This window comes from Chelonus insularis, unplaced genomic scaffold (assembly GCF_013357705.1).
Source record: "Chelonus insularis isolate UGA/USDA-ARS -01 unplaced genomic scaffold, ASM1335770v1 contig_337_pilon, whole genome shotgun sequence".
NCBI lineage: Eukaryota > Metazoa > Arthropoda > Insecta > Hymenoptera > Braconidae > Chelonus > Chelonus insularis.
The window spans coordinates 1-25,783 of record NW_023276503.1 but is presented as its reverse complement, the minus strand read 5'-3'; the positions used below and the strand labels follow the sequence as shown (position 1 = coordinate 25,783).

General features: G+C 28.3%; 5 protein-coding genes across 5 annotated transcripts; 1 reads left to right on the top strand and 4 right to left on the bottom strand.

Annotated features, from left to right (window-relative positions):
- Positions 1 to 4,247: 4,247 nt before the first annotated feature.
- Positions 4,248 to 7,337, bottom strand: Vap33 (VAMP-associated protein 33kDa). The gene is made up of 6 exons (XM_035082045.1): positions 7,038 to 7,337; positions 6,202 to 6,357; positions 5,538 to 5,647; positions 5,272 to 5,448; positions 5,045 to 5,143; positions 4,248 to 4,864 (listed from the first exon to the last, which is right to left on the bottom strand). Exons 1-6 carry the CDS (start codon positions 7,093 to 7,095, stop codon positions 4,697 to 4,699), a joined length of 768 nt encoding a protein of 255 aa, XP_034937936.1. The 5' UTR covers positions 7,096 to 7,337; the 3' UTR covers positions 4,248 to 4,696.
- Positions 7,338 to 7,795: 458 nt separating this feature from the next.
- Positions 7,796 to 10,048, top strand: LOC118066191 (methylosome protein 50-like). Its single transcript, XM_035082043.1, has 5 exons — positions 7,796 to 8,041; positions 8,642 to 8,978; positions 9,076 to 9,248; positions 9,380 to 9,566; positions 9,674 to 10,048. The coding sequence occupies exons 1-5, from the start codon at positions 7,921 to 7,923 to the stop codon at positions 9,867 to 9,869; spliced, it is 1,014 nt and encodes a 337-aa protein (XP_034937934.1). The 5' UTR covers positions 7,796 to 7,920; the 3' UTR covers positions 9,870 to 10,048.
- Positions 10,049 to 10,669: 621 nt separating this feature from the next.
- On the bottom strand, positions 10,670 to 16,267 carry Tudor-SN (Staphylococcal nuclease domain-containing protein 1). The gene is made up of 6 exons (XM_035082037.1): positions 15,956 to 16,267; positions 14,758 to 14,876; positions 14,524 to 14,666; positions 12,388 to 14,426; positions 12,098 to 12,301; positions 10,670 to 11,942 (listed from the first exon to the last, which is right to left on the bottom strand). Exons 1-6 carry the CDS (start codon positions 16,001 to 16,003, stop codon positions 11,844 to 11,846), a joined length of 2,652 nt encoding a protein of 883 aa, XP_034937928.1. The 5' UTR covers positions 16,004 to 16,267; the 3' UTR covers positions 10,670 to 11,843.
- Positions 16,268 to 17,307: 1,040 nt separating this feature from the next.
- On the bottom strand, positions 17,308 to 22,007 carry snRNP-U1-70K (small ribonucleoprotein particle U1 subunit 70K). Its single transcript, XM_035082044.1, has 7 exons — positions 21,747 to 22,007; positions 21,291 to 21,473; positions 21,119 to 21,181; positions 20,947 to 21,028; positions 18,208 to 18,451; positions 17,711 to 18,066; positions 17,308 to 17,525 (listed from the first exon to the last, which is right to left on the bottom strand). The coding sequence occupies exons 1-7, from the start codon at positions 21,888 to 21,890 to the stop codon at positions 17,371 to 17,373; spliced, it is 1,227 nt and encodes a 408-aa protein (XP_034937935.1). The 5' UTR covers positions 21,891 to 22,007; the 3' UTR covers positions 17,308 to 17,370.
- A 308-nt stretch (positions 22,008 to 22,315) lies between these two features.
- On the bottom strand, positions 22,316 to 25,282 carry LOC118066196 (putative ankyrin repeat protein RF_0381). Its single transcript, XM_035082050.1, has one exon. The coding sequence runs from the start codon at positions 25,140 to 25,142 to the stop codon at positions 22,539 to 22,541; it is 2,604 nt and encodes an 867-aa protein (XP_034937941.1). The 5' UTR covers positions 25,143 to 25,282; the 3' UTR covers positions 22,316 to 22,538.
- Between the last annotated feature and the right edge of the window lie 501 nt (positions 25,283 to 25,783).

The window sequence follows — 25,783 nt, the reverse complement described above, 5'->3', positions numbered from 1 at the left end:
TCGTTTAGTGTTTTTATTTCCCCAATTTACTTAGTAAATACACAATATCGAATTTTTGGTTTTTTAGAATTTTTTCACAATTCTTCTTCTCGTTTACTTTATTTCTCTTTACTCATCAGTTATTTTTTTTCTTGCAATTTACAAAAACCAATAAAAAATCTTTGGCAATATTTCTACTATAAAATTCTACGATATCCTGCGAATAAAGGAAACTTTACGTATATTCTTCCGCATATTCAAAAGCTCATAATATAAAAGAATCTTTATAAAAACAAACAAGAAAAATATTTCCAAAAATAAGAAAAAAAAATATTCAAAATATAATTAGGTCCTTTTGGAGAGCTTTTTTTTTTATCCTTTTTATTTTACATATGTACCATATGACTATATGACTTCTTGAAGCTTTTCAAAAACACCGAGATGCTCCGTTTACATGTTTGAAGCTTTGACATCTCACCGCCAAAAGTGAAAAAACTTTTGCTGCACAACAGTACATCCGTTTCGTATACGCAGTGAAACTCGAAAGAAGGCAAAAGCAAAGGAATAAAAAGAAATAGAGAGAAAAAGAAATGTAGAAAAAAAAGAGGAAGCACAAGAGAGATATAAAGTGAATGCTGTCGCTACCGACCAGCGCTGCAGTGCCATCCTCACATTATTCTCGAGCCCATACATACATCCCCTTACCCTCCTGCTTTCTTTCATTCGGATCATACACGCACGTACACGTATGTATAATGACGCAGGGCGCAAGGCCTGACGTTGACCTACTATTGAGGCACACATTCGTGATACAGAATTATCTTCTAAGAGCTCCGGAAAAATGGTGAATGGAAATTTTATTAGACTTTTTTTAAGCCGAGGAAAATTATATCTCTGGATCATAAACTGTTACAGAATAACAGAAAAATCATTTGATGCATAAAGAGATTTTTTTTTCTTTTCCTCATATTTGGGGGAGGGGGGGGGGAGTTTATTAAATATCAACTCCTAATTTATAATTTATTTCGTCATTAGCCACTTCTTTTGAATATTATTCAAAAAACATAACTGATTATTATAAAAATGTTTTAATCAAAAGAAAAAATTTATATATGAAAAAAAGAACTCAGCAATATTTTATGCAATCTTGCGTAAATAAAGCTTCTATATAATTTCTTGCCTCCCTTTAAATCGTGAAAAAAAAAAATATATTTCTGAAATGCTTGAGGGTTTTTTTTACCTTCATTAAATATTTCATTGAATACTTCTGCTTCTGAAATTAGGCTCTACAATAAAATTTACATTTTAAAAATAATTTTACCATACGAAACAGAATTAAGTAATAAATATTATTTTTTAATCTTCTACATCTTAATATTATCCTCTAAATATTTGATTATTATCTTCCAATATATTTTTTAGACAATTTTTATCAAATTTAACTAGTTAAAAAAATTCTTAAATAAAAAAAAAAGAAAAAATTACCACTACTTCACCCTTTGAAATTTTAAACATTGATCTCAAACAAGGTTACATTATAAAATGAAACATTATATTATCATAATCTAAACAAAGAAGAAAAAAAATCTATTGACTTTGAAGTTTCAAAAATTGAACTCGTCAATGTTGCAACATTGCAGAATAACAGTTAAATCATTTGATGACTCTTGAAAGCTCTTATTAAGAGCTTTTTTTTGTTCTTTCAATAACAAGCACACCAGTTTCCCTAGTATAAAAACCGCAATACTTGTAGATAATTAACGGAAGAAAAGGCAATGCGCGAGTTAACTGCAGCGATTCTTCGATTTAATCGAAGACATGACGTCATAGAGTCCTGCGGGCCTGACCTCGATTCAGATAAAATTTACTTCAAGTACGTTATTTACTCAAGATTGAGAAGTAAATATTAAACAAATATTTATAGACTATAAATTATTAAGATACTTTAAAGATACTATAATATTTAATCTTAGAAATATTGGCTTTTAAAATTTAACTTTATAATTAAATTTAAATAATTAATTTATTGAATCTTTTCAATAACATTTAACGCTTGCTTATGAGATTTATTAAAAAGTGCCCAAACAACCTGTATAATTTATTAAAGATCATAAATTAAATAAAAAAAAAAACGAACATTTACTGTAAGTAATATTCAAATATTGCTCTTTTTATAGTAAATCTCGTTGCTTATTCTTAAAATAATTCAAACATCTATATTGAATTATATTTTCACCTGATTTTTTTTTTATATTATTAATATTTTTTTGTCTAATGATAATATATTTTTTAATTTTACTTATGATTTATTTACACGTTTTACGTTCATATTCATTTAATGAAACATTTGAAGAGTAAATTTTTTTTATGAGTAATTTAATGGTGTAACTTATTTCTTCACTTTTTATTTTAATGAAAAGAGCATGATTTAAAAGGTAAATGCACTAAAAGTCGGTCGTTTAAGTTAGCTGCTGGAGAATTTTATTTCTGTAAATTTTATTATTTAATTAATGTAACAGTGCATCTTCAGTTTTAATGGAAATGCGTAATTGAAATAAAGAAACTTTTTAATATTGAGCTATATGATTGGAACAAAAATTATTAACAGAAAAATTTTTCAATATTATTTTGATATTGAAACTAACCACAAAGTTATACAATGTTGGTATTAAAATGTATTTTAGTTGAAATGTTGTAAAATGTTATGATAATTAATGAAAAAGTTTTTAATAATTATTATAAAATATTGTTGAAATAATGTAATGAATAATTTTCATTTTAAAATAGCTAAATCTAATTATTATGTTCTTTTAATTACCTGTGACAAAAAATTATAATCATAATTCATTAGTATTCATAGTGCTATTATTATATATTCGTGTAAAATTTTATAAAAATTATCATATCTACCGGGAAATTATAAAATTTATCTGTCTATATTTTTATTTTTACTCAAAACAAGCTTCTTTTGCAACCAGAAAAATATTTACTTTCTCAAAATATTTATGTTACTTCAATAAAAGTATCAAATAATTTTTACATGAATTACACTTGATAATTATTTAAACAATAATAAATTTTGTGCATAAAATGTTTTTAGAAACAAAATAACTTGAGTTCATTTATAAAAACCATGAAAATATTTTATAAAATAATACAGACCGATTTTAAATGCATTACCTTATCAATATCCTTGATAAGAGAAAAAAAGATAAAAAATAATTCCTTTTTTTTCACGGTTTGTACTAATTCAAAACTTGTACGTATGAAATAAGTAATTATCGAGATAAAGACCGTTAAAATGATATTAAATAGAATCACTAGTATAGACTTAAAAATAATGATTATTCACTGTCCTCAAGTCATTCGTGTTGTTACATACTGAACGTAGAACTTTGAAAATCGTTTGGTAGAATTATGCAATGATGATAAACAGAAAATTAAATGAACTAACGATAAGTATATAAGTACTTTGAAACCGAATAATGAGTAATAAATAACTGAGTATAAACAACAAAATAATGAATAAAAAGAATAAGTATTAAAGACTAGAAGGAATAATTGAACCAGCAAAATGTGATCATATTATAAACTATTGCGAATGATCAATTCAGTAAAAGGGAAAAATTTTTTCAGTTATAAAATAGATTTTTTAATTAAAATACAAATAATGTCGATTTTTAATCTAATTTATCAATAACAAATTATAAATCAATAATAATTCCTCTACGAAACAGAATAATGTGTCATTGACACAATTAATAGAAATATTTTATTTATCACTTTTGTTTCATAGATGAAATAATTTTATTTTACTTAATTTTATCAAATAAACTTAAATAAATAAAAGAAAAAGTATGATTAATTTAGAGCATATTTAAACTTTCATTCATTGATTACCGAAAATTAAAATAAAAAATAAAAAAAAATCTAGATAGCTCATTTATCAATCTGGTTCTTCCTTACTGCTCTACGTCATTTATAGACTTTTTATCGGTATCTTCTTTGTTCAGTTGATCAAATATTTTCTTTATGTACACTGTATGACGTTATGTTAAAAAAAAAAATACATATTGGGTTCCATTAATTTTTATCCTATTAAATATGAATATGAAATATTAACATGCATTTTTGCCTTTTTTTTTTTAAATTTCAGTATTTCAGTACAAATATTCATTAGAATACGTCGAAAACCTTATTTCAACAATAATAATATTAATAATGGAAATCATAATAATTAACACGATGTTTATTAATTGGCGAGATGATAGTATATAGGCGATTTCTTTTATAAAGCACGAGATTCTTAAATGAATTCTCTTTCACTTCTAAGCGATTTTATCTCTAGAACGAATGAAAAATCACCCAACGAATGAATGTAGTTATTACCTTCTCTTCCTTAAAAAACAATGTTTTTATAATTAAATGTATATAAATGAGAAAAGAAAACTATAAGTCGATTGTAAATTAAAAAAAAAGTTGTTTATAATTTTCGATCAACGATTTAAATTTAAAAATATAAAGTTTGACGATCAATCGATACTATTAACGAAGACCATTACTAGAAACATTGATAATCGTTATTTTATTATGCACAATTAAAGGACAACTCAAGTTATTGCGATTTATAGTGATGGCATCGAGTGACAGGAGAGAGAAGGCTAATTAAAATAGGATTAAGGGCTGTGCTGAGAGTGTACAGATGGACAAGAACTGCTCAGATCAATTTCCCCAGAAAATAACCGATTATCACCATAACAACAGCCGCGATCATAGTTGTAGGTGTCAAACTCATAGGTGGACTGCTGCGTTCCACTGGACCTGACGTCAATCGTCCTGTCGTCATGCCCTTGTCCATAGCGTTTTGATATTTCAATATTTCTTCCTACCAATATTAATATATTTTTTTAGCACAATTTATTGAGTCATCGATTGTTAAACACTAACAATTACTTATTATATCAAGTATTGAGCTATTAAATTTAATCAATAATTTCATTGACTTATAATAAATATCTATATCTGTTTACTACAATTAATTGAATGATAAAAATTTTATAAATACCTTCAGTTGGAGACATTCCTGCCTTAAATTACTCTCTTCTGCCCTCAATTGATTGACTTCTGCAGCTGCTTTCATTAGCTTTTCTTCTGATTCAGATAACTGTTGATAAAAAAAATATTATAAAATAAAATGATTAACTATTGCAGAAAAGTTCGTTAATTAATCATAAGTAATTTGTTTTACTGGTTTTAATGAATTTTATTATATTGTAAGGAGATCTTTATTACTTTAGATGAGGTCTTTGATGCATCTTCTATGGCTTTATTTTTGCCATTAGTCGTACTAGAATCAGATTTAGGAGCGTTAGGAACAGAATCCTTTCCCGATGCAGTGCTGCTAACTGGATTCTCAAATACACATTTCAATTTATACTCCATTATCAAATCCTCAGAAACATCTTTCCACTAGAATAAAAATAGATTATGATTAATTCAAGATATATATTTCAATGATTGAATACATTATAACACTATTAAAAAAATATATTATTTACCACTTCATTAGGAAAGTCATCAGGATCTACTTCAGACGCTAAAATCGTCTGAACCATAAACTTGTGTTTATTTTTTTCATTTGGATCAAAGTCATATGGCTGCAAGCACACTAAAAAATAATAATTAAAATTAATAATGATCGAAATAATACTCTAATTAATAGCATTCCAAAGATATTTTGTAATTCTTTTGAAATTTCTACTTAATTATTTATAAAATAAAGTTCATAGTAATTTATAAATAAATCTTAATAACTGACGTATAAATTGTAATCGCATTATTTTCTCATTTGCACTAGCTATTAATAATCTATGGCATATATTAAATTAATCGATAGTATAGAAAAATATCAGAATGTCCATTGTAATTTTCAAGTGATAAAAAATAACAGACGATAATAAACAACTCATACTCATTAATAAAAAACATAAATATCATGAGTACATGAACAGAAGCTTAACCTTAATAATTAAAATAAAAATAAAATTATACATCTCTTTCATTAATTCCGTGTTCCATGTTTCTATCATTTTATTTTAGAAATAAATGTTTTATTTTACAGTTGAATGATTTGTTTTTCTAAATAAATTAACTTATTTAAACTTTGAATACAGTTGTGAGTAAATATATGTAATTATTTCATACAATAATTATCCAACAAACCTGCAATTGCAGTGACTTCTTTGCCTTTTAGCACTCCACTATTTGGTCTGACGCAGTATCTTTTTGGAGCAGTAGTTTTTATTTTAAAATATACTTTATGATTTGTAGGATTGGTAAGTTTTATATACGACGTAACGTGTGTACCAGTAAAGGGACCTGTAAAAAATCATTAGTCAAAGCTACAAAAAATTACCATCACTAAGTTTTATTATTCATCCAAAACATAAATTAAACACAACATCTCCCTATGCAATCATCATTTTCTATTTGAGTGAATCTTGGTTAAGCTAAAAAATATTCAATTGTCTGATTACCACAACTATTCACTTGGAAATATTTTTGACCAAGTAATCTAAATTCCTACGTTGTCATTCTGTACAAAAACCAATTAACAGAGATGAAAACATAGGAGTTAGTGTTTACAATTGATTTATTATGATTATTAATCAAATGTTCAATGAATTTGTTTTAAAAATTAAAGCAACCAATGGTATAATAAAGACTCGTTGGATTATTTGTATCAAACTATTTGACAGCCTTGCCGGTCGGGTTAGGTTTGTAACTATGAGTTAATAGTAATAAATTTATGACAAGTAGACATTTTATCAACGATATATTAAGAAAATATTTTTCATCTAGACGATCTTACGTCATCTTGACAACGCATATTGCAAAACGATTTGGCGTTGTAAAAGCATATGAAAGAATAGGTTCGAATCGCCATGACATAGCGATGGATTATGAGAATGAGATCAAGTAAATGTAGTAGAGGTTAAGAAAATGATATCAAAGAATTCGTGAATTATTGAATATTGTGATTTATTTAGTGAGCTTACCCCTGAATCGGAGTTCACCCTGCGGCTCGATAATTAAAACCTGCTCCGGCTTCGTCATCTCGTCTTTACGTGGGCTGTCTCAAGAAATACGAGATCTTTGGTTATCACAAATAAAGAGATTGGAAATTTTCCTATATTAACTTTGATTATTTATTATAACACTCTGAAAATTTTAGAAATCACGTATTAGATCACGTATTAGAGCGTGTATTCTTCACAATTCCACTTTCTAGGATTCCGTTAAACTAATTCTGATTTTTAGCCTTCTTCTAAATACGCATGCGTCATGACGGAAATTATCAGAAGTTGTGCGTTACGTCACGAAACGCCATTACTGCAATAATCATATTCACAACTCAAAGTTTATGTCAATTTTTTGTTAATTATAAACAATTTTATTACATAATTGACCTTATTATTAAATTTTTCATTTAAATATTTTACCTAATCTCACATTCTTATGAGACAACTTGCAATTAATTATACTGGTTTTTTTTTAACAATTTCAATTTGCTTTGTCATTTTGTATCTTTTTTGCTAGTTCAACATACATTATTACCTAAAAAAATTTATGCTTTCTGTATCTTAAAATAATTTTCAAAAAAAAATCATATAAAAATTCATACATTCATAACGCAAATTAAATTTGCATTAATCATTCTCAAGAGGTTTTATTGGTTATTTTTCATCAAAGTATTCAATGCTCCAATAACTTAAACATGATTGGTTTATTTTGATCAAGAATTTGCAAATGGAAACCAATCAAAATTAAGGATTAACTAAGCACGTGTTGCCAGCATCCTTTGTCATATTCAAAGAATTAATAGCGTTGCTTAGTTAGTTTTCAACTCAAATAAACTCTTAGTTTGTAGTTTTTAACAAAATGAGTAATAATGAATATTTTCCTCATCCAAATTCGAACGTTGATGTCTATAGAAATATGTCAGCAGCAGATCGTTCACCTGTTCCTGATAAACATCTGCAGTTCATAACTGTTTACAATGGTATGATTAAGGTTATTTTTTACAAACAATCATCCAAATTATAGCAAATGAATTAATAATTATTTACACTTCAAGATTTGATTATTAATTTAATTATAGATAATTAATATGAACTTTTGTTTAACTATTATTACTACAAAATGGGTTGTCTACACAATACTTGATTTTAAAATGGAGAAATCAATTCTTTTTCTTTATAACATTGAATGACATTATAAAAAATGATCATATAAACAGTGTTTTAGATCATTATTGTACAAGTTATTATAAAAAAATAAAATATATTTAGACAAACAATTTTTTCTGTGACAAATTGCAAAAATTAGTTTTCCCTTTTATTGAAAAGTATTGATAAGTCATTCTGTGCTATTATTATAATTACTCTAAGTTGCGAGTAAAATTTATTAAAAGCTACTATAATATATTTCCTTACTGTTGATGTTATGCCAAAATTGCTTTTAAAACTGTATTGGAATTCTCATTCAACTCCTGGGTCGTCAATTCAACTTAATTGAATCTTTATTCTCATAAAAATAAATAAAGTTTACGTTTTTACAATAACAGAATATTTAAGATGATACTGAATTGAATTTCTTTCAGATGAAAAAGCTATTCTGGGCGCGAGTAATATGATTGATCGTTATTGGAGTGGTACAGTATGGTTTTTTAATGGATGTTCAAACTTTGACAGAAAAAATGCAACCATAGCAATGAGAACTGAGAGTGGAGTTTGTGATGCTGATTTCTTAGATAAAGATAGATTCGTAGTTACTGAAGATAGCGGAGTCATTCAGATCCTTGAAGTCGTTCAAGCTGCCGACACTATGATGCCAGAAATTCGTTATTTAAAATACGAATGTCAGCATGATGATGGAATAACTTCGTTAGCTATTTTTGATAATAAGACACATTTTGTCACTAGTGGATTAGATTACTGGTAATATATAGTTCTTTTTAAACGATTTTCAAAAAAGAATATAAATATTTATATGAATATAAAATTCATAACATAAAAACATCTTTTTATTTTTCAGTATAAAAGTATGGCATGCAGCAGAGCTTTTAGCAGAAAATTCTTTTTCATCCTGCCACACTGGAATTATAACCAGTGTAGATGTAATGCCTAAAAGTGATTCAGTATTTGCATCAACTTCGTTAGATTGTGATGCTCTTATTTGGGATATAAAACAATCTACTCCTGCAACCCGTATGAATCCACTTAATCAACTTTTTAAATTATTTTTATTCTGACTGCATTTTCTTATGATTTCGATATTTTTTATTCAACAATTCACTTCATTATTGATTTTACTTCAAACTTCTATATTTTTTTATTAGATCTACATAAAAAAAATGACAATGGTTTGACAGCCATTTCTTGGAATCCTAGTGATAGCCATTATGTAGCAATTGGTGCAGAAGATGGGAGTATTACTTTAATAGATCTACGATCACCAACTGCAGTTCTTTTTCAATCTACAGTATTTTCACGTCCAGTACATAAGTTAAAATATCATGCTAAACGGTAATTAAATAATAATGAAATTATTTTACCAAAAGAATTCGTTTCCTTTACAATTTTATGCAATGTATATTAATTGTAATTGATTAAATTATTTTTTTTTCATCTAGGAAAAATTTGTTAGCTGCTTGCAGTGATGATACAGTCGTTAAAGTTATAGATACATCTGAAAATTTGGATATAATATACGAAAATAATCAACACAGTGATTTTGTTCGTGGATTTGCATGGTTAAAAGATGAATTAATAACGTGTTCGTGGGATAATAGTGTATTAAAGCATACTTTATCAAAGTTATCTAAGTGAATTATTGACAAATATCAATTTCTCGAAAGAAAAACAGATTGATTCATTCCACTGAATTGTATTTTTATGTGAATATCCTTGAAAAAATTAACTATCGTTAAAAAAATTCCAAGTGTTAAAAAAAAAATTTATCAAATAACATACAGATTTAAGCTTGTACATTGATTGATTCAAGTGTTTAAATCTTCGTCAAAATATAAATTAACAATTAAATAGTATAGATACAAATAAATAAACACTATCTATTTGTAAAACCATTTAATCACTTTTAAATCAATTTAGTGAAATTATTCATATTTTTTTTAATTTTTATATGTTGATGAATTAGTATTAATAAATATTCCATCACCATTTGAACTTGTGGACATTTTCATTTTTTTTTATTAAGAATAATAAGTAAATTATGATCAAAATATTTGATCATTGTATCTAATTCTATAATCTTAGTTTGACAATTAAAAATAGGATTTTAACATATTACAGATTTATAGGAATATTATGCACTTGAACTCCAATAATAAGTCATATCGATAATAAATGTTTTAAAGGCATGAGATATTAATAATCAATATACTGAAGATGGTACAGTATTTCTGTAGATTATAATTAAAATCTACTCTAAATTGTAAATTTTAAGAGATATACAATAATTATAGTGAATGATCATTTAAAAATTCTAAATAATTTGAATAAATTTTCAAAAACACGACATATAATATATCAAGTTCTACTTTTTCCTAGTATCAAGGATAATATGATTTAAATTCTAAACATTAAGAATTTGTAAATAATCCCCAAAGTTCGTCACAAATATCTCACTATTTATTATGTTCCCAAGTTGTAATAAATTCTAATACACACACTATTCCATCGATTTGTATCCCCAATATTTTCTATTCTCACTCATTAACATGTTAACATAAAATGTAGAGTAAACAATTGGCAATTGGTTGTTTCTTTCATAAAATTATGATACAAAACTAATTGTTTAAGATAATTAACAATTATAGTCATTGCAAATGAAAACTTTTCAACAATTTCTAAAATTGAATTCTTCAAATCTATCTATTGTGTACATAGTTGGTATTCATGAATTTTAATTTAAATCTTTTTCTTGAGCATTTTAATATTGTTTTACTATGACCAAAAAAAGTCATTTTAAATCATTTTTACTTGTTTTATAATTTATACGCAGTCCCCTTCCCTCCTCAATATTAATATTAATACTTTGTCATTGATTCATAAAGATCAATTATAGGATCATATTATCTTATGATAATTTATTAAAATAATAATGAAATATTGTTTTTTCCTTTATATATAAATAATCTCTTTGCTTCATTGAATTTAATTATAAATTTTTAAAATTAAAAAAAATACAATAATAGAACAATAATTAACAATTTTATCGATTATATATATATATTTTCGTTTATAAAAAAAAAATAATTGTGTGTACATTATATGATCGAATTATAGTTATTAACAATTCATAAAATTTAATTAATGATTGTGAACATGATTCCATTGAAATAATATATAAAAGATGATGATTTTATCAATTTTTGTTTGCTTATGCGGAATGCATTATCGTTAAAACGATGGTACAGTCTTATTAGATGGGGAATTGAAAAAAAAATAGGAAGGATGGGGCTCACTATCTGCGTTTACATGTCACAATGATTATTATTATGTACAATTTATAATCCTTTTTTTTTCTTTTGACTGTGTAGATATTTTCAATCACAATCGATGAAGTATGCAATACTAACATTGCCATTTATTATCTTATTAAAATATAACTCATTGATGTATGATTATTCATACTTTATCATCTGTATTGATGGGTTTATTATGTTGTCGATATTTTTTTTTGTTCATACAACAGTGTCTGCAATTATAAATTTACTTCGTCCGTATGTAACAATTTCCTTCATCTATATTATCAAACTTCCACTTTTCAACTGGTATAAATTACTTCCAGCTGTTTTCTTGTTCATCAGCCGTAATATCACCATACTGCCAGATGTTACGATGATGAGTTTTTGCTTCTTTTTGTGCTTCCAGGTATTCCTATAACAATTAAAATTATTCGCTATGAATATTATTCTATTTTTTAATCTAATTCACATTAGTCTAAGGTGAAAATTTGAAATTATGGATAAAAAAAATTCATTTCCGTACTCTCACTTAATTTAATTGGATATTTTAAAAGATTCTCTACTTACCGCTTTCACAGCATTTCTTTTCTCTCTATTTACTAAAAGGTATCCATCAGTAACAAGCGCCTTAATTATATCTTCATTTGTAACAGGATCCACTAGAGTAGCTGCTAAGACTCCTGATTGAGATTTATACATGACACTCAATAATAAGGTTTTGTCTTCAACGTCTTCGTGAAGAGCCTGAAGTGCTGCTTTTTGATCGTCGACCTGTTTAAAATAAATATTCCATTAAAAATCTTCAATATTTATTGAATTTTATGAAAGTATGAAATATTTATAAAACATTTACGTACATCTTTAGGAAGAGCCACGAAAGCTGCCACAAATTCATGCGCAAAAGGCTTTTCATTAGTGAATTCAGAAGGTAAAGGAGCTACTTGTGTAACATTGACAACTTCTCGATTGCCATAATCAATGTAAAAAACACTTATGTTAGTGCCAGCAACTTTTTCTACTTTGGCACGATACCACATTCCATCACCACTGAATTTGGCAGCAACTAATTCACCACGTTTTGGATTAAAAGCACCAGGAAGTGGTGGATTGTCGGCAAGTTCTTGACGCAGTCGCGAAAGAAGCCCTTCCACTTGGCTTCTCTGATCGACATACTGAGCGTAGAAATGAAGATCATCTGTAATTTCAGCAATAACAACCTCACGAGCTTCAACTTTTCTTTCAATGATTTCGGTCTCTTCTTTAACCTCTTCAGTATCAGGTTCAACTTCAGGACGGTCCCAGATATTTAGTTTCTTGGCTTTAGCTCTTTCTTCAGCAGCTTTAAGAGTCTTGAGGTATTCACCGTGTTCAGTAAAGCTGGAAACTTCAGCTAAACCTTCTTCAACAAGTGCTACAGACATATTAACATTATCAACAAAAAGCCATCCAATAAATCCACTGCCTTTTGATTCCATGCCATCTACTTGAATTTCTACATCTTTTTGGAAAGTATTATCTTTCATAAAATTGTAGGCTTCTTCGCAGTATTTTTCACCTTCAATAGTTCCACCACCTGGTTTAGGTCTGGAACGTCTTGGTGCTTTTACTCCAGCAAGTAAGAATGTTATCAGACAATGTTCTTTCGGTAAGAAAAGCTTTAATCGTGAACCACTTGTGACGAATTCAACAACTGCTTTGATACCACGTGTCCTTTTTAATGCTGACAAATGGCACTTAGCTTTAGCAGCATCATTTGATAAATCAATAATTCTTTGCGGAGCGGTGTCTTTTTTTGCATGAAGACCATTTTGAGATTTTTCTGCTTTACTTTCAGCTGCTAAGAGTTCATTATAATGAAGAGGTCGCGCATCATCATTTTGTTTATATCTTACAACTGTGGCTAAACCTTTAGAAACCATAGCTTCTGCCACATTCACCTTTCCAATCATCACAGTACAACAGATTTTCTCTGGATACTGATCTTTAGCTGGTTGTGTATAATCTTCGATCACTTTGACTTGTTTTCGAATCAATTTTTTTCTCAAAAACTCACGAGCTTCATACATAAAAGGAATATCATACAAAGGTCTGAATTCTTTAGGTCTTGGCGTGTTTTTATCTTCTCCAGCTTTTTTCTCTCGCTGGGGTGGTCGAATGCTACTCAAAAAGATTTTCTTTGTCTCTCCGTTTTGCATTTTAACAACAAACGAATCGGCTCCAGTTATCTCTACAACCACAGCATTATATTCTTTCTGAGGAGCAGTTGGTTGCCAGTTTTGCCAGAGATGTAATTTTTTTTCTTTTGCTTCTTTTTCAGCCATATATAATTTATCAACTCCTGATTTCGTAAAGTTCATCGTCCAATCTACACATTTAGCAAATCCTTCACGTAACAAATGTTCAGCAATATTCCCAGCTGGATGTAAAATTGTTCCAACAAAATTGTTGTTATTTGTAGCTTCAAGAATAACTTCAACATCCCTTTGTAGGATTCTTGTTTCTACATAAAATTGAGCTTGTTTAGCGAACGGCTCTTCACTTTCAGGTCTCATTTGAGGACAACGGATACCAGATAACATCAAAGTAATGTGATAAAAATCAGGTAAAAGGAATGCTTTAACGGTGGAACCATCTCGAACATGTTCAATAATGGCTTTGACAGGTTTTCCACCGTATTTATCAACTAAAGCACGGGGATTATCAACTGCCCACTTGATATCTCGAATGTGCTTAGCAGATGGACTGCCTGACCATTTTCCTCTCCCTGCCGACTTTGCTGCATCCTCCAATTCTTGCAAACGGAGCTGAGCCGGACTTGGATTACGTACATTATCTCGTTTCACTGTCGCTAAGCCCTCAAATACCAAGAGCTCTGCTACATTTTCTCCATTTTTATCTATTAGAAAATACAATTATTTATTGAGTTTTTGTTTAAATTTCTATTGATTTCTTTTCATAAGTAAATAAAATAATGCCGTAAGTATTTATCGTACCTTTGCCTAACCACACAGATCCATAAACTTTCGTCGCACTCACAGATTTTTCTTCAGTAAAAACTACCTCTTGGGCAATTAATTTCTTTCGTAAGAATTCTCTGGCTTCCCAAGCCCAAGGTTCGTCTTTTACTTCATCACCACTGTAATTATAAATTAATTTTAATAAATATTTATTGATAAAATATAAATCCTTACAATAGTTATTCATAATAAATTTTTTTTATGACTTACTTGGTATTTCCTCGTCTTCCTAATTTTGGAGCATTGATGTTAGAAAGCGTAATGGTTTTTTCTGGTGGAGGTCCACCTCTCGGTACTCCTCTAATAGTGATTGTATCACCAGATACAATCTTTCAAAAAATAAATACACAATAAATAATTTTTAAATATCATTTAAATGTATGAATATGAATTTGATAAATACGTACTTATATTTATCTTATATCTATTAAATTCAGTAGAAAGAAAAAATAGTCAAAGAGAATTAAAATAACAGTTAATTACTATCCAGTACTTTCTAGGAAGATTTATGACATTATTTGAATTACCAACAAACTGTTTATGGTCAATTATGAAAATATCACAGTTATATTAATTTGATTAAGATAATATGAGAAAACATATTATAAGAATGATAGTTCTACGTTATCATTCATAATTTATGAAACTTTTAATAAATAACTTGAAAAAAAAATATCTCATTGAACATAGTATGATAATAAACAAAATAAATTATTTTTGGAGTAAAATGTATTATTATTATTATAAAATATTATTACATGAATGAAAAACTGTTACTAGAGTAAATAAAAATTTATGACAATATTGATTGAATTAAATCTTTAACATGAAAGTTTTGTTTAAATGCAATTGTATAAATACAAATAGAATGTGGCACGTGGCATTTGAAATATTATGACTGTACAATGTTATGAAAATATTTTGACACTCCAAAACTAAAATTTCAAATTTTTATAAAAAAATCAATGTATTCTTATCATCACATAATACTCATTTATTTTTAATAATATACAATTATTGATTTATATTATCTTTGGCGGATGAAGAGGTTAAAAATTATTTTAATGAGTATTAGGTTATCTTCAGTAACTTAATAATACATTAACTATCACCTTTGTAGAGATTTTTCATAATTAAAAAATGAATTATGTGAAGATACTGTATACATAAATATTTTTAAATAAAAATTTATTATTTTTTATTTCAAATTTAGTTATAAAAAATTGTTCAAGACATAAATGAAAACCATATGTCTACTTGATATTGCATGGCAGCTGGATGAATAATTAATAAATGAGAAAGAATCAAAATATTATAGTTATAAAATGTAATTGGCTGTATTAAAAAGTTTTAGTTAACAAATTCTATAATTAATAACACGCAAAGAAAAGAGGTTAAAAACACTTACCAATTTCACGATGCCGTATTTGGAATCATTGGTGGTGCTGGTACTCATGGTGACTATATAAATTCCAGACAAAACTCTCGCCAAAAAATGTATTAAAATAAGGACAATAGACTTGTATTAATCAAGTCCTTTATTCAGTGATTTTTTATTTATAAATGTTAAATGTATTTGAAGCAGCTTTCACGAATTACTCAAGAATAATTTGGCATGTTGGAGCACACAGAGGAACTCGATTCACAGTCACCACGTATTACAAAGGTAAGCACAAGCGCAATCTACACATAAGCATCACTGAACTCGAGGCTTTGCCACGATGGTGATGTGGCAACACGCGACACTTTGCCGGTCGATCGCCACGCGCTCTATTAAAAGTCTAATAAAAAATTCAAACGTGATATCTTTTTGATCAACTTCTTCATTATGACTTATTGATTCAAAATATTTCATATTATTTCAATTTATTTTTTTTCTTATAGTGAATTATTGATTTACAATACTTAGAAACAGAGTAAACAGACCATAAATATGCAATTTAATTTAGTGTTCCCATTTTTATATAAACACGGTTCACTTACGACAGCAGTTCAACGATAGAATACTTAGGTTCATAACATATTGAAAATGATTTATTTAAAATAAATAATAAAAATAATAATATAATTTATTTATTCATTAAAAAGTTCATCACTTTCCTATTTACACTAATTTTAATTTGATATCTTCGTTAATTGAAAATAAAAATATAAACAAATTATTTTTTTAATTTAAAGTAAACTTATAATAATATTTTATTTATAAAGCTACTTACCTCATTAAAATTCATTAAAAATATGTTTTTATAATCTCAGCTGCATTATTTATTAGTTGTAATTATTATATTACTCATAATTATAGAATTTAATTTTATATAACTATTAAGGATTATTAAAAAAGTAAAGGTTCAAAGGTATTTACTAAAGTTAATCTTTCCTTACTTTATTTCACTATTATTATTGATCATTTATTGGTTATTACTTATCTATATGTATAAATATACCTACGTATATATGTATAAATATACATACAATGGTCGATGCAGTGAAATTTTCCAAACTTCAGTATTTTATGTACAGATTAAATGAGCTATAAAGTTAATTAGTTAATTCATTAATGTTCGTGCGAAAAAAATTTTTTTTTAAGATGATGAATACTCAATTGATCAATGTAAATATTTGATAATAAAAATGAAAAAACACATACAACGATATCTTGTTTACCTAACTGGATATCTTCACCACATTATTTCATGACAAAGATAAAATATAACACGATTTCCGGTTTTTCGCACTACATTCCAACTTTCATTTCTGTTGAAATAAAAAAAAAAAAAAATGACGTGATTACGTTAGTTATCATTGAAATTATAAGAAAATTAATTAATAATCCTGCACAGAATCATAATTGTAAGACGGTTGATCATTACGATTCTCCGGGATTCGATATTTTTCTTCGACTTCATTATCATCCTCGTATTTCACTTGAGCAAAGTATGGCGTAGAGGAAGGATATGAATTGGTATAGTCAGGATAGTCTGCAAAAATAAATAATCTTCATTAATTATCATTGTTTTTAAACAATTCAAGAAATTAAACAAAATAAACAGAGAAAATAAAAATGAATTATTTTCGTTTAGAAAAGAATTATATGTTTAAATGATTTAATTTATAAATAATATTGTTATTTATAAAATTTGGATAAATAATAGAAATAACTCACCATCAATAGGTTCCTCTTTAACGCGAATTTCTTTAGTATCTTCATCTGGAATACGATCGCCACGATCTTTCCGATCTCTCCTTTCACGATCACGATCACGTTTGTCCCTTTTCCGTTCACGATCTCGATCACGATCGTTACTCCTAGACCGTCTACGTTTACGATCCCTATCTCTATCACGATCTCTTTCGCGGTCTCTTCGATCACGACTCCTTTCCTCTCTCTGAATTTCTTCAATCTCTGGATCCAAACCGCGGTCGCGACTACGTCTGCGTTTTCGATCGCGCGATCTACTGCGTGACCGTCTCTTTCTATCTCTTGATCTTCTGCGGTCCCTGTCAACACGATCACGATCACTGAAACAAAAATTAAATTACATAAAATAATGGCAACTTTTACTTTTAATCTGATCAGAATTTTTAGCAAACAAAAATATTTGATGAGAATCAAATATTAAAATTTTTAATTCATAATTAAAAAAAAAAAAGATATCTTACCGATCTCTATCAAGTCCACGTCCTGTAGCTTCTCTTTCTCGTTCTAGTCGATATCTTTCTCTTTCTCTTTCATTGTCTTCTCTACCAGAGTGTTTGATGTTGACATCAGGTCCTCCTCTTCGTGTACCACCCAGACCTCCACCAAGTCTTCTTGGCAGCCACCCTTTTACAGTTCTTGCACGTTCCACATCGACCAATACTCTGCGACCATCTATTTTCTTACCATCCGCATGTTTATATGCAGCTAAAATTACCAATGCAAAAATATATTTCCATTTTGCATGGCCACGAGTACCTAATTAGGACTCATTATATTGATAAAATTTAATATTAATTCTATTTTATATCGACGGAACTAGGTTTGAGTGGTAGCAAATTAACGTTAGATTGCTAATATCTATTTTCACGTGGAGGATTACGTTATTACAAGATAATTAATGTCACAATCAAATTAACTCCGATAGTATATTTATTATTCACATGATAATAAGTATTATTAATATTAATATTATTTATTGTTGAGAAAATTATGCTAAAAAAATGTATGAATTAAATCACGTATATTTTATTAAAGAGATTTTTTTTTTTAAAACTTCTATTCAAGTCCCCTGACAGATAAAATTCAATAATAAATAAATAATCGACACGGTATAACGTTTGATAATGATTTCAGTCATCTTACCCAATGACTGCCTTTTTTCAAAAGTTCTTCAGAATACTTTTAAGTTTATGGAGGTACCACACTACTTGGTTATCAATAATCAGTGTTTTCCTATTTATGTTTAACACTTTTTGTCAAAATCAATATATTTTATTTTTATCGATTATCAATATAAGTAAAAATAGTTATTACCTCGAAATAAAAAAGATAAAAAATAATAGAAAAAGATAATATTTACTTAACCATTCAATAAATAAATTTAAAAAATTAATTATTTTTTAAAATTCACATTCAATCAAAGAATTAAAATCATTTTGTTATCACTTATTTTTTTCGATCATTGAAATCAATTTAAATTAGTTTAGTGCTTGACTATCAATTTTATTAGATTACTTATCACTTGATATATAAAAATAAATATCAAACATTATTACAATATAATCTCAATTGACGTAAATAATGATAAAGTTGTTATTTAAATATTTGATTAAGAAATAAACTAATTCAATTCTACAAAAAGAATTAAAGATAAATATTAGCAAACTTCCATATATGATAACCAAATAAAAAGAACTTGTACCTGACTTAATTGAGAATATTGAGAATAGCAGATACAAAACATACCTACCGCGACTACTTACGTACGGAAGTTAACACAAAGCTTAGAGGAACTTTTAATTGTGAAATGAACTTGTAAGTAACTCGCGAGGATAGAGTAGACCACCGCGTACTATTCATTCATTGGAAAGATGCCCAGTCTTCATATGTTTGTTCAATCTCCAAAGAAGTATTGTATTTACCTGGTGCGCTTTTTTAATAATTTTTTTTTTTTTTTTACTTACAAACCACACCGAGCGCAATTTATTTATAATATTTTTTAAAATTTATTATTTGATTTTAAACTTTATATTTTAATTATAGTAATGAAATCAGTATTAAATGAACTTCTACGACGATACTAATTGCATAGAAAGAAATAACAAACAAATCATTCACTCATCACCCAATTCATCCATCTCATTCATACTGAGTTTACTTCAAATTCGATATTTTAAAAGTTTTTGATATTATTCTTACTATTTTTTAACGCGTAGAAATTATTTATGAAGAACAAATTAGTATTCTATATCGAAATTGATATTTTTCAGGACTTATTGATCAATATATTGATGAAGAATTGGCACCTATTCAATTCGATCGGTATGAGAACATTTAAAAACATAAATTACCAGAAACTTGTTATGCTAAATAGAATATGAAATTCATTAAATCATAAATTTCCTAAATCTTATAGAAATATTTTGTTTTGTATACTTCTATACTTACCACCGATAGTATAACTCTAAATGCAAAATGTTTGCATAAAAATGTCGAAATAATCTGATAAGAAATTAGAAAAGATTATACTATGAATGATGAACTCAATTAATAAATTATTAATGATCAATAAGAGAATGGTTCCATAGACTGATTCCCTGAACCTTAAACCCTCTAAAAGCCCACTAATCAATTTCAATGTAGAATGCTAACTTTATTATTATATCGCGACGTTAATAATCGTTAAAAAAAAGTAAATTATTTAAAAAATCGATAATCGCGACATGAAAACTCATTCAAACCGCATGTTGAAATAAATTTAACAAGATAAACAGGGTAAGTATATAGACTCTAGCAAACGTTGTTGTATGTTGGATCTTACCACACATACAAACCTATCATATCAGGCAGGTTCAGGGATTTTGCATGGAATAGTGAACGGCACTAGTTGCCGGCAGCGGCCGCCACGCTGTACCAAGAACAAGATAAAAACTGTATTAATCAAAACTGCCAATACTTTGATCAAGGTTCGTTTACCATTATATGCATTTAGAGTATTTCAGTATTGATATGCCTGCATAGATGTAATTAACAGGATTTCCGAGTATGTCGTTAATATAAAAGGAGTTCACTAACACTAATACACCCCCGCCCTGTTCTTATCGCTAACGTTAATGACGCCAAAACCAAATTCAATACTAAAGGGTCAATCAGACATTCTCCTTTTTCATATTTTTACTCATCCATGCTGTTCTACTTACAGTGCATGTCCCTTTCGTGTTCATATTCAATGAAAGCGTACCCTCTTGGCTTCAGATTTACAGTATTATGAATCACAACGATCTAGAATAAACAAAAAAATTCAATATAGACAAGTTTATTTTTAAATGTTTCAAATAAATTATGTAGCTACAGTCAACTAATTATAAATACCTTTTTAACTGGTCCGTATACTTCAAACTCACGTCTAAGTTTCGATTCAGATGTATCATAGTTCTGAAATTGATATCGACTTATTAAATTACTCGATCATTATTTATTGATAACTAATTCTAAGAATAGTTGAGTTTGCACTAATTATAAAACTAATAAACTGAATACTTACAATTCGAGCAACAAATAGTGTTTTAAATGGATCTGCTGTAACATTGGGAATTCCAGCCGGATCCCACACTGCGATTTCTTGCTCAAGTTTATATGCTACTTGTTCAGCTCGTTCTCTTCTACGTCTTTCTAATCGTTCTTCTCGAGTTTCAACACGAACTGGTGGAGGTGTGTCCTTAGGATCCTGTTTGACAATAGTAATAAATGATTAAATTATCAATAATTTAACAATAACTCAATAAACATATTACTGACGCATCCATAACCTCACAATTTAAAAAAAAAACTCCAATCGTAAAATGACAAAAAATATAACATGCAAATAGAGAATATGCTAGAAAATCATTACAAATAAGATTAATGAAGTGTAAATTTAATGTACAATCAATTTCATAGCAAAGAACAAGATTCTAACTTTTTAATAACATAAAAAACATTGAATAATTAATATATTTACTTCAAAGTATTTTAAAAATGCTCCGACGCCGATGTATCCTCCATTCTTCTTCTCATGTGGAAGTTTACTCACTGGAGGCAAATAAGGAATTGGATCCCGAGGAGCAAATAAAGCTAATAAATTAGGTGGCAAAAAGTGCGTCATTTTTACAATGTAATTAATTAATAACGACAATAAAATACATTGTAACCGGTAGAATGCACGTTACAAAATGGTGCTTTTGCCAGCTTGGAGAAGAGGTGCAGTCAAAACTGAGAATAAATTTTTCAAGATGGCAAACCACCATTTTTTTTACAATGCGCACACATCTAGAATATACAGGTAACGCCATCTGTAGATAGAACTATTGTATATTCGCGCGCAACTTGAAATTGAGTTAAATTTGCTCTTATTACCATTTCGTTACACTTGATAAAAATATTAAATTAATTAAAAAATAAATGGGAAAAACTTTATAGAAATCGAATTATTTCTAAAAAAGGACTTTGGATTTAGATTAAAAAATTAACCTTTTGTTTTATAAACTTTACTTTTATTTGAACTTTAACTATCTCAGATCATAAGATTTAATTACAAGTTTCAATAACAATCTTATTTTATTTTGAATTCTTTATTAAGTAAATGACATTGTTTCTAAATTCTTCACAGCAAATAGTACGCCAACATTATAAGATTTTACTTATCAAAAATATCTAAGAAATGATATATTTAATAACAATCCGTAGAAAAATAGTAAAATTATTATCACTAAAAAAATACTTCATTAGCAATAATACTGTGCAAACACTTTCATTAGGATCTTTTCTTTTTGGAAAAAGATTGGCCATCATAAAAAAGAGGCTGGTATTCAACTAATAATCGTTTTCCATATGGTATTTTCAAACTGTCTTGTTCCCGATTAATATAAACACTTTTATTGTCAGCAATGAAATCACTAATACGTCCATCCGTTGAAAAATCATGTGGTCGTGAAGGAACAGTATTAAGCATTATTTTCTCTGCTTCTTTAATACGATATTTTATTATATCTATATAACACTTAAATTTATTGTATTTATTCAGTCGTAAAATATTCATCACGTTTACATCTTTAGTATATGGAGCAATAGTTTCAAGACTTTGCGTTAAAACGTCATATAGTGTAATATCAGTATTGGAAATTGATTCTTGCTTCAGTTCTTGTATTTCTCGATAGCATTGATTCTCATAATTTCTCACATTAATGCTGTAGACATTCTCATCTTCATCATCAGAAAAATTATCACATTCTTGGTCATTTTGACAATTATTGAAATACACTAAATCATAATTGTATTCATTAATAGAGAAATTGGCACATTTTAGTTTGATAATCTGCTCTTGCAAAATATTACGAATTTTTTTATAAGAATTAATTTCGCGTTTGTAAAAGAATACTTTTTCACGTCCATGATAATAATGGCCATATTCTGTATTCTTCATGTTGTAACTGCGACGAAATTCTATAACAAGACGATGATCGTAAAGTTCTTCACGGAAATAGGAAATACGCCGTAATACATAATGAAGAGCAGTCAATTTATAATTGTTAACAGCATTAACATCAGCCCCATTAATAATCAGATCTCTAACCATATCTATATGTCCTCGATCAGCAGCAATATGAAGAGCAGTTTGTCCTGAACCATCAACAGTATTGATATCCAAATCTTTTTGGATTAGAAGCTCTAAAATGCTGAAATTATACTCAGCAAAAAAATGATACAATGGTTTTCTTTCTTCATAACTAACAAATGAACTTTTCTTTGCATCTAGGAGAGATTTTACACATTCCCAGTTCCTTGAAAATCTTTTGAGAGCTATATGTAAAGGAGTATCACCTCGGTTATCTTTACATTCCATGTCAGCTCCATTCTCCAGGAGTATATTAATTACTGAAACATTGCCTACCTCACAAGCCTCGAAGAGTGGACTTTTACCTTTTAGGTCTCGAACATTAATATCTCCTGTATATTGTAGTAGAAGTTTAAGTACTTCTGGAACCCATATTTCACCTCTCGTACATACAAAATGCAGAGGTGTTTTACCAAATTTGTCTGCTACATTGACTCCAGCATTATAATCCAGAAGGATTTGGATTTTTTTAATATTACCCTCATCACATGCAAAATGAAGAGGCACTAGACTATCTTTATTTATTTCGTTGACTTTCGCATTATATCTTAAAAGGATTTCAACAAATTTGGTATCAATAAAATATCGAGTTGCTAAATGGAGTGGAGTATCTCCATTAATGTTTTTATGTTGAACATTTGCATTATTGCTCAACAGAAGTTCAGTCATCTTAATATTACCATTATGGATAGCATGAAAGAGTAACGTTTCTTGATTGTCATCTGGAAAATTAATATTTATCCCTTTAGTTAGGAGTAATTTAGGTATTTTATTTTGAGTATCAGCAGTTGAAGTTGGTGATTCTTGAAAATTGGTAAAGAAGTTCAAGATAGTTGTTTGACCCACAGTAGTTGCATGTATCTTTAAACCATGATCCACCATTGTTTCAAGAACTGTTATCCATTTTTTTTTCACAACAGTATTGATGATTAAATCACAATTTGGATCATATTCTATCATTGCTCCTCGATCTACGAGTAAATTTGCTATAAATGGTTGGGAACTCTTCACTGTAGCAATCCATAAGGGTGTCACTCCATTTGGAATATGATTCCTTTTAAAGAAACTTTGGGCTGCATTTGACAATTCGTCGAAGAAAACTTTCAAGTTAACATCAGCTTGATACTTGATAAGTATTTGGACCACATCGACATAATTTTGCCAACAAGCAATATGTAAAAGCGAGAAGCCGCTATCTTCATTGATCATATTCACATCTATTCCAAGTTGTATAAAATTTTCAATCATTCTTGCATTTCCGATTTTAGCAGCCACGTAAGCAAAGTAATAAAATTCACTGTTTATTCTTCGCTTAAGATAGAAAATATATTCAAAAAGAGGTTCTACCAATCGATAGTTTTTTTTCTGGCTAGCATGATGTAATAGTATTTTTAGATCGTTTATGCTGTGAGTACCCTTGTTCAAAAGTAATTTAACAATCTCAACTTTTTGCAATTCAACTGCAAGGAAGATAGCTGTTTTGTCGCGATTATTCAAAGCATCAACATCAATGTTTTTATCAAGAAGTAATTCTATAATTTCTGTATCCTCGAAATAGATGACAGCCCAATGAAGTAAAGAACGGCCTCCTGCTTGGAGATTATAATCAATTTCAGGATGGTGTAAAATAAGACTACGAGCTGTTATCTTGTTCTTGCTTCTTATAGCTTGAACCAATTGATGGAACTTTTCGTCTGCAATTGCTTTTTTTGACTTCCAATCCGCACCGGTATTATTTGACATTTTGCTTCTTTGTTTAAACAATTAAGCGGTTAAGAACGATTCAATGAAACAAACCTTGTAACTTATGAAATTAATGGTTTACATTAAAAAATCAGCACGGTTGATCTGAAACCGTTAATTCCAGAGTAAATTAGGTTACGTTTTAGAAAATTTCAGTCGATGTTCAAATGATTTCTCCGACAGTCGATATAATAGTTTGATAACATGACCTAGTTGTTTTGTAACCACTGGTGATAATGGGGGGTCAACCGAAGGGTTTGAGGCTGAGCTAAAGTCAAAAAGTTATGCGGTGAGAGGTCGAAGCTCGATGTTAACTAAAATTAGATAGGTAACAGGAAAATCGTTCAAAGAATAATAATTTTCAGGGATGCACTAAAAAAAATAGAGCATTAGAGCACCAAGAAATTAACGAATTTTCGAATCATCTGTTCCACGCTAGCTAGAGCAAAAAAAATAAACCCATCCATCGCCATTTGAATTATCGAGAAGAGAAAGGCGAGTTCGAGCATAGGTGACCAAGCTAAACCGCAACTCTCCTCACATGTACTAAAACTAAATTGATCGACTCTTCAAATAAGATAAGACCAAAAAAAGCTATAATTTGAGCATAAATGCTCGGATCATAATTTTGACTACATCAA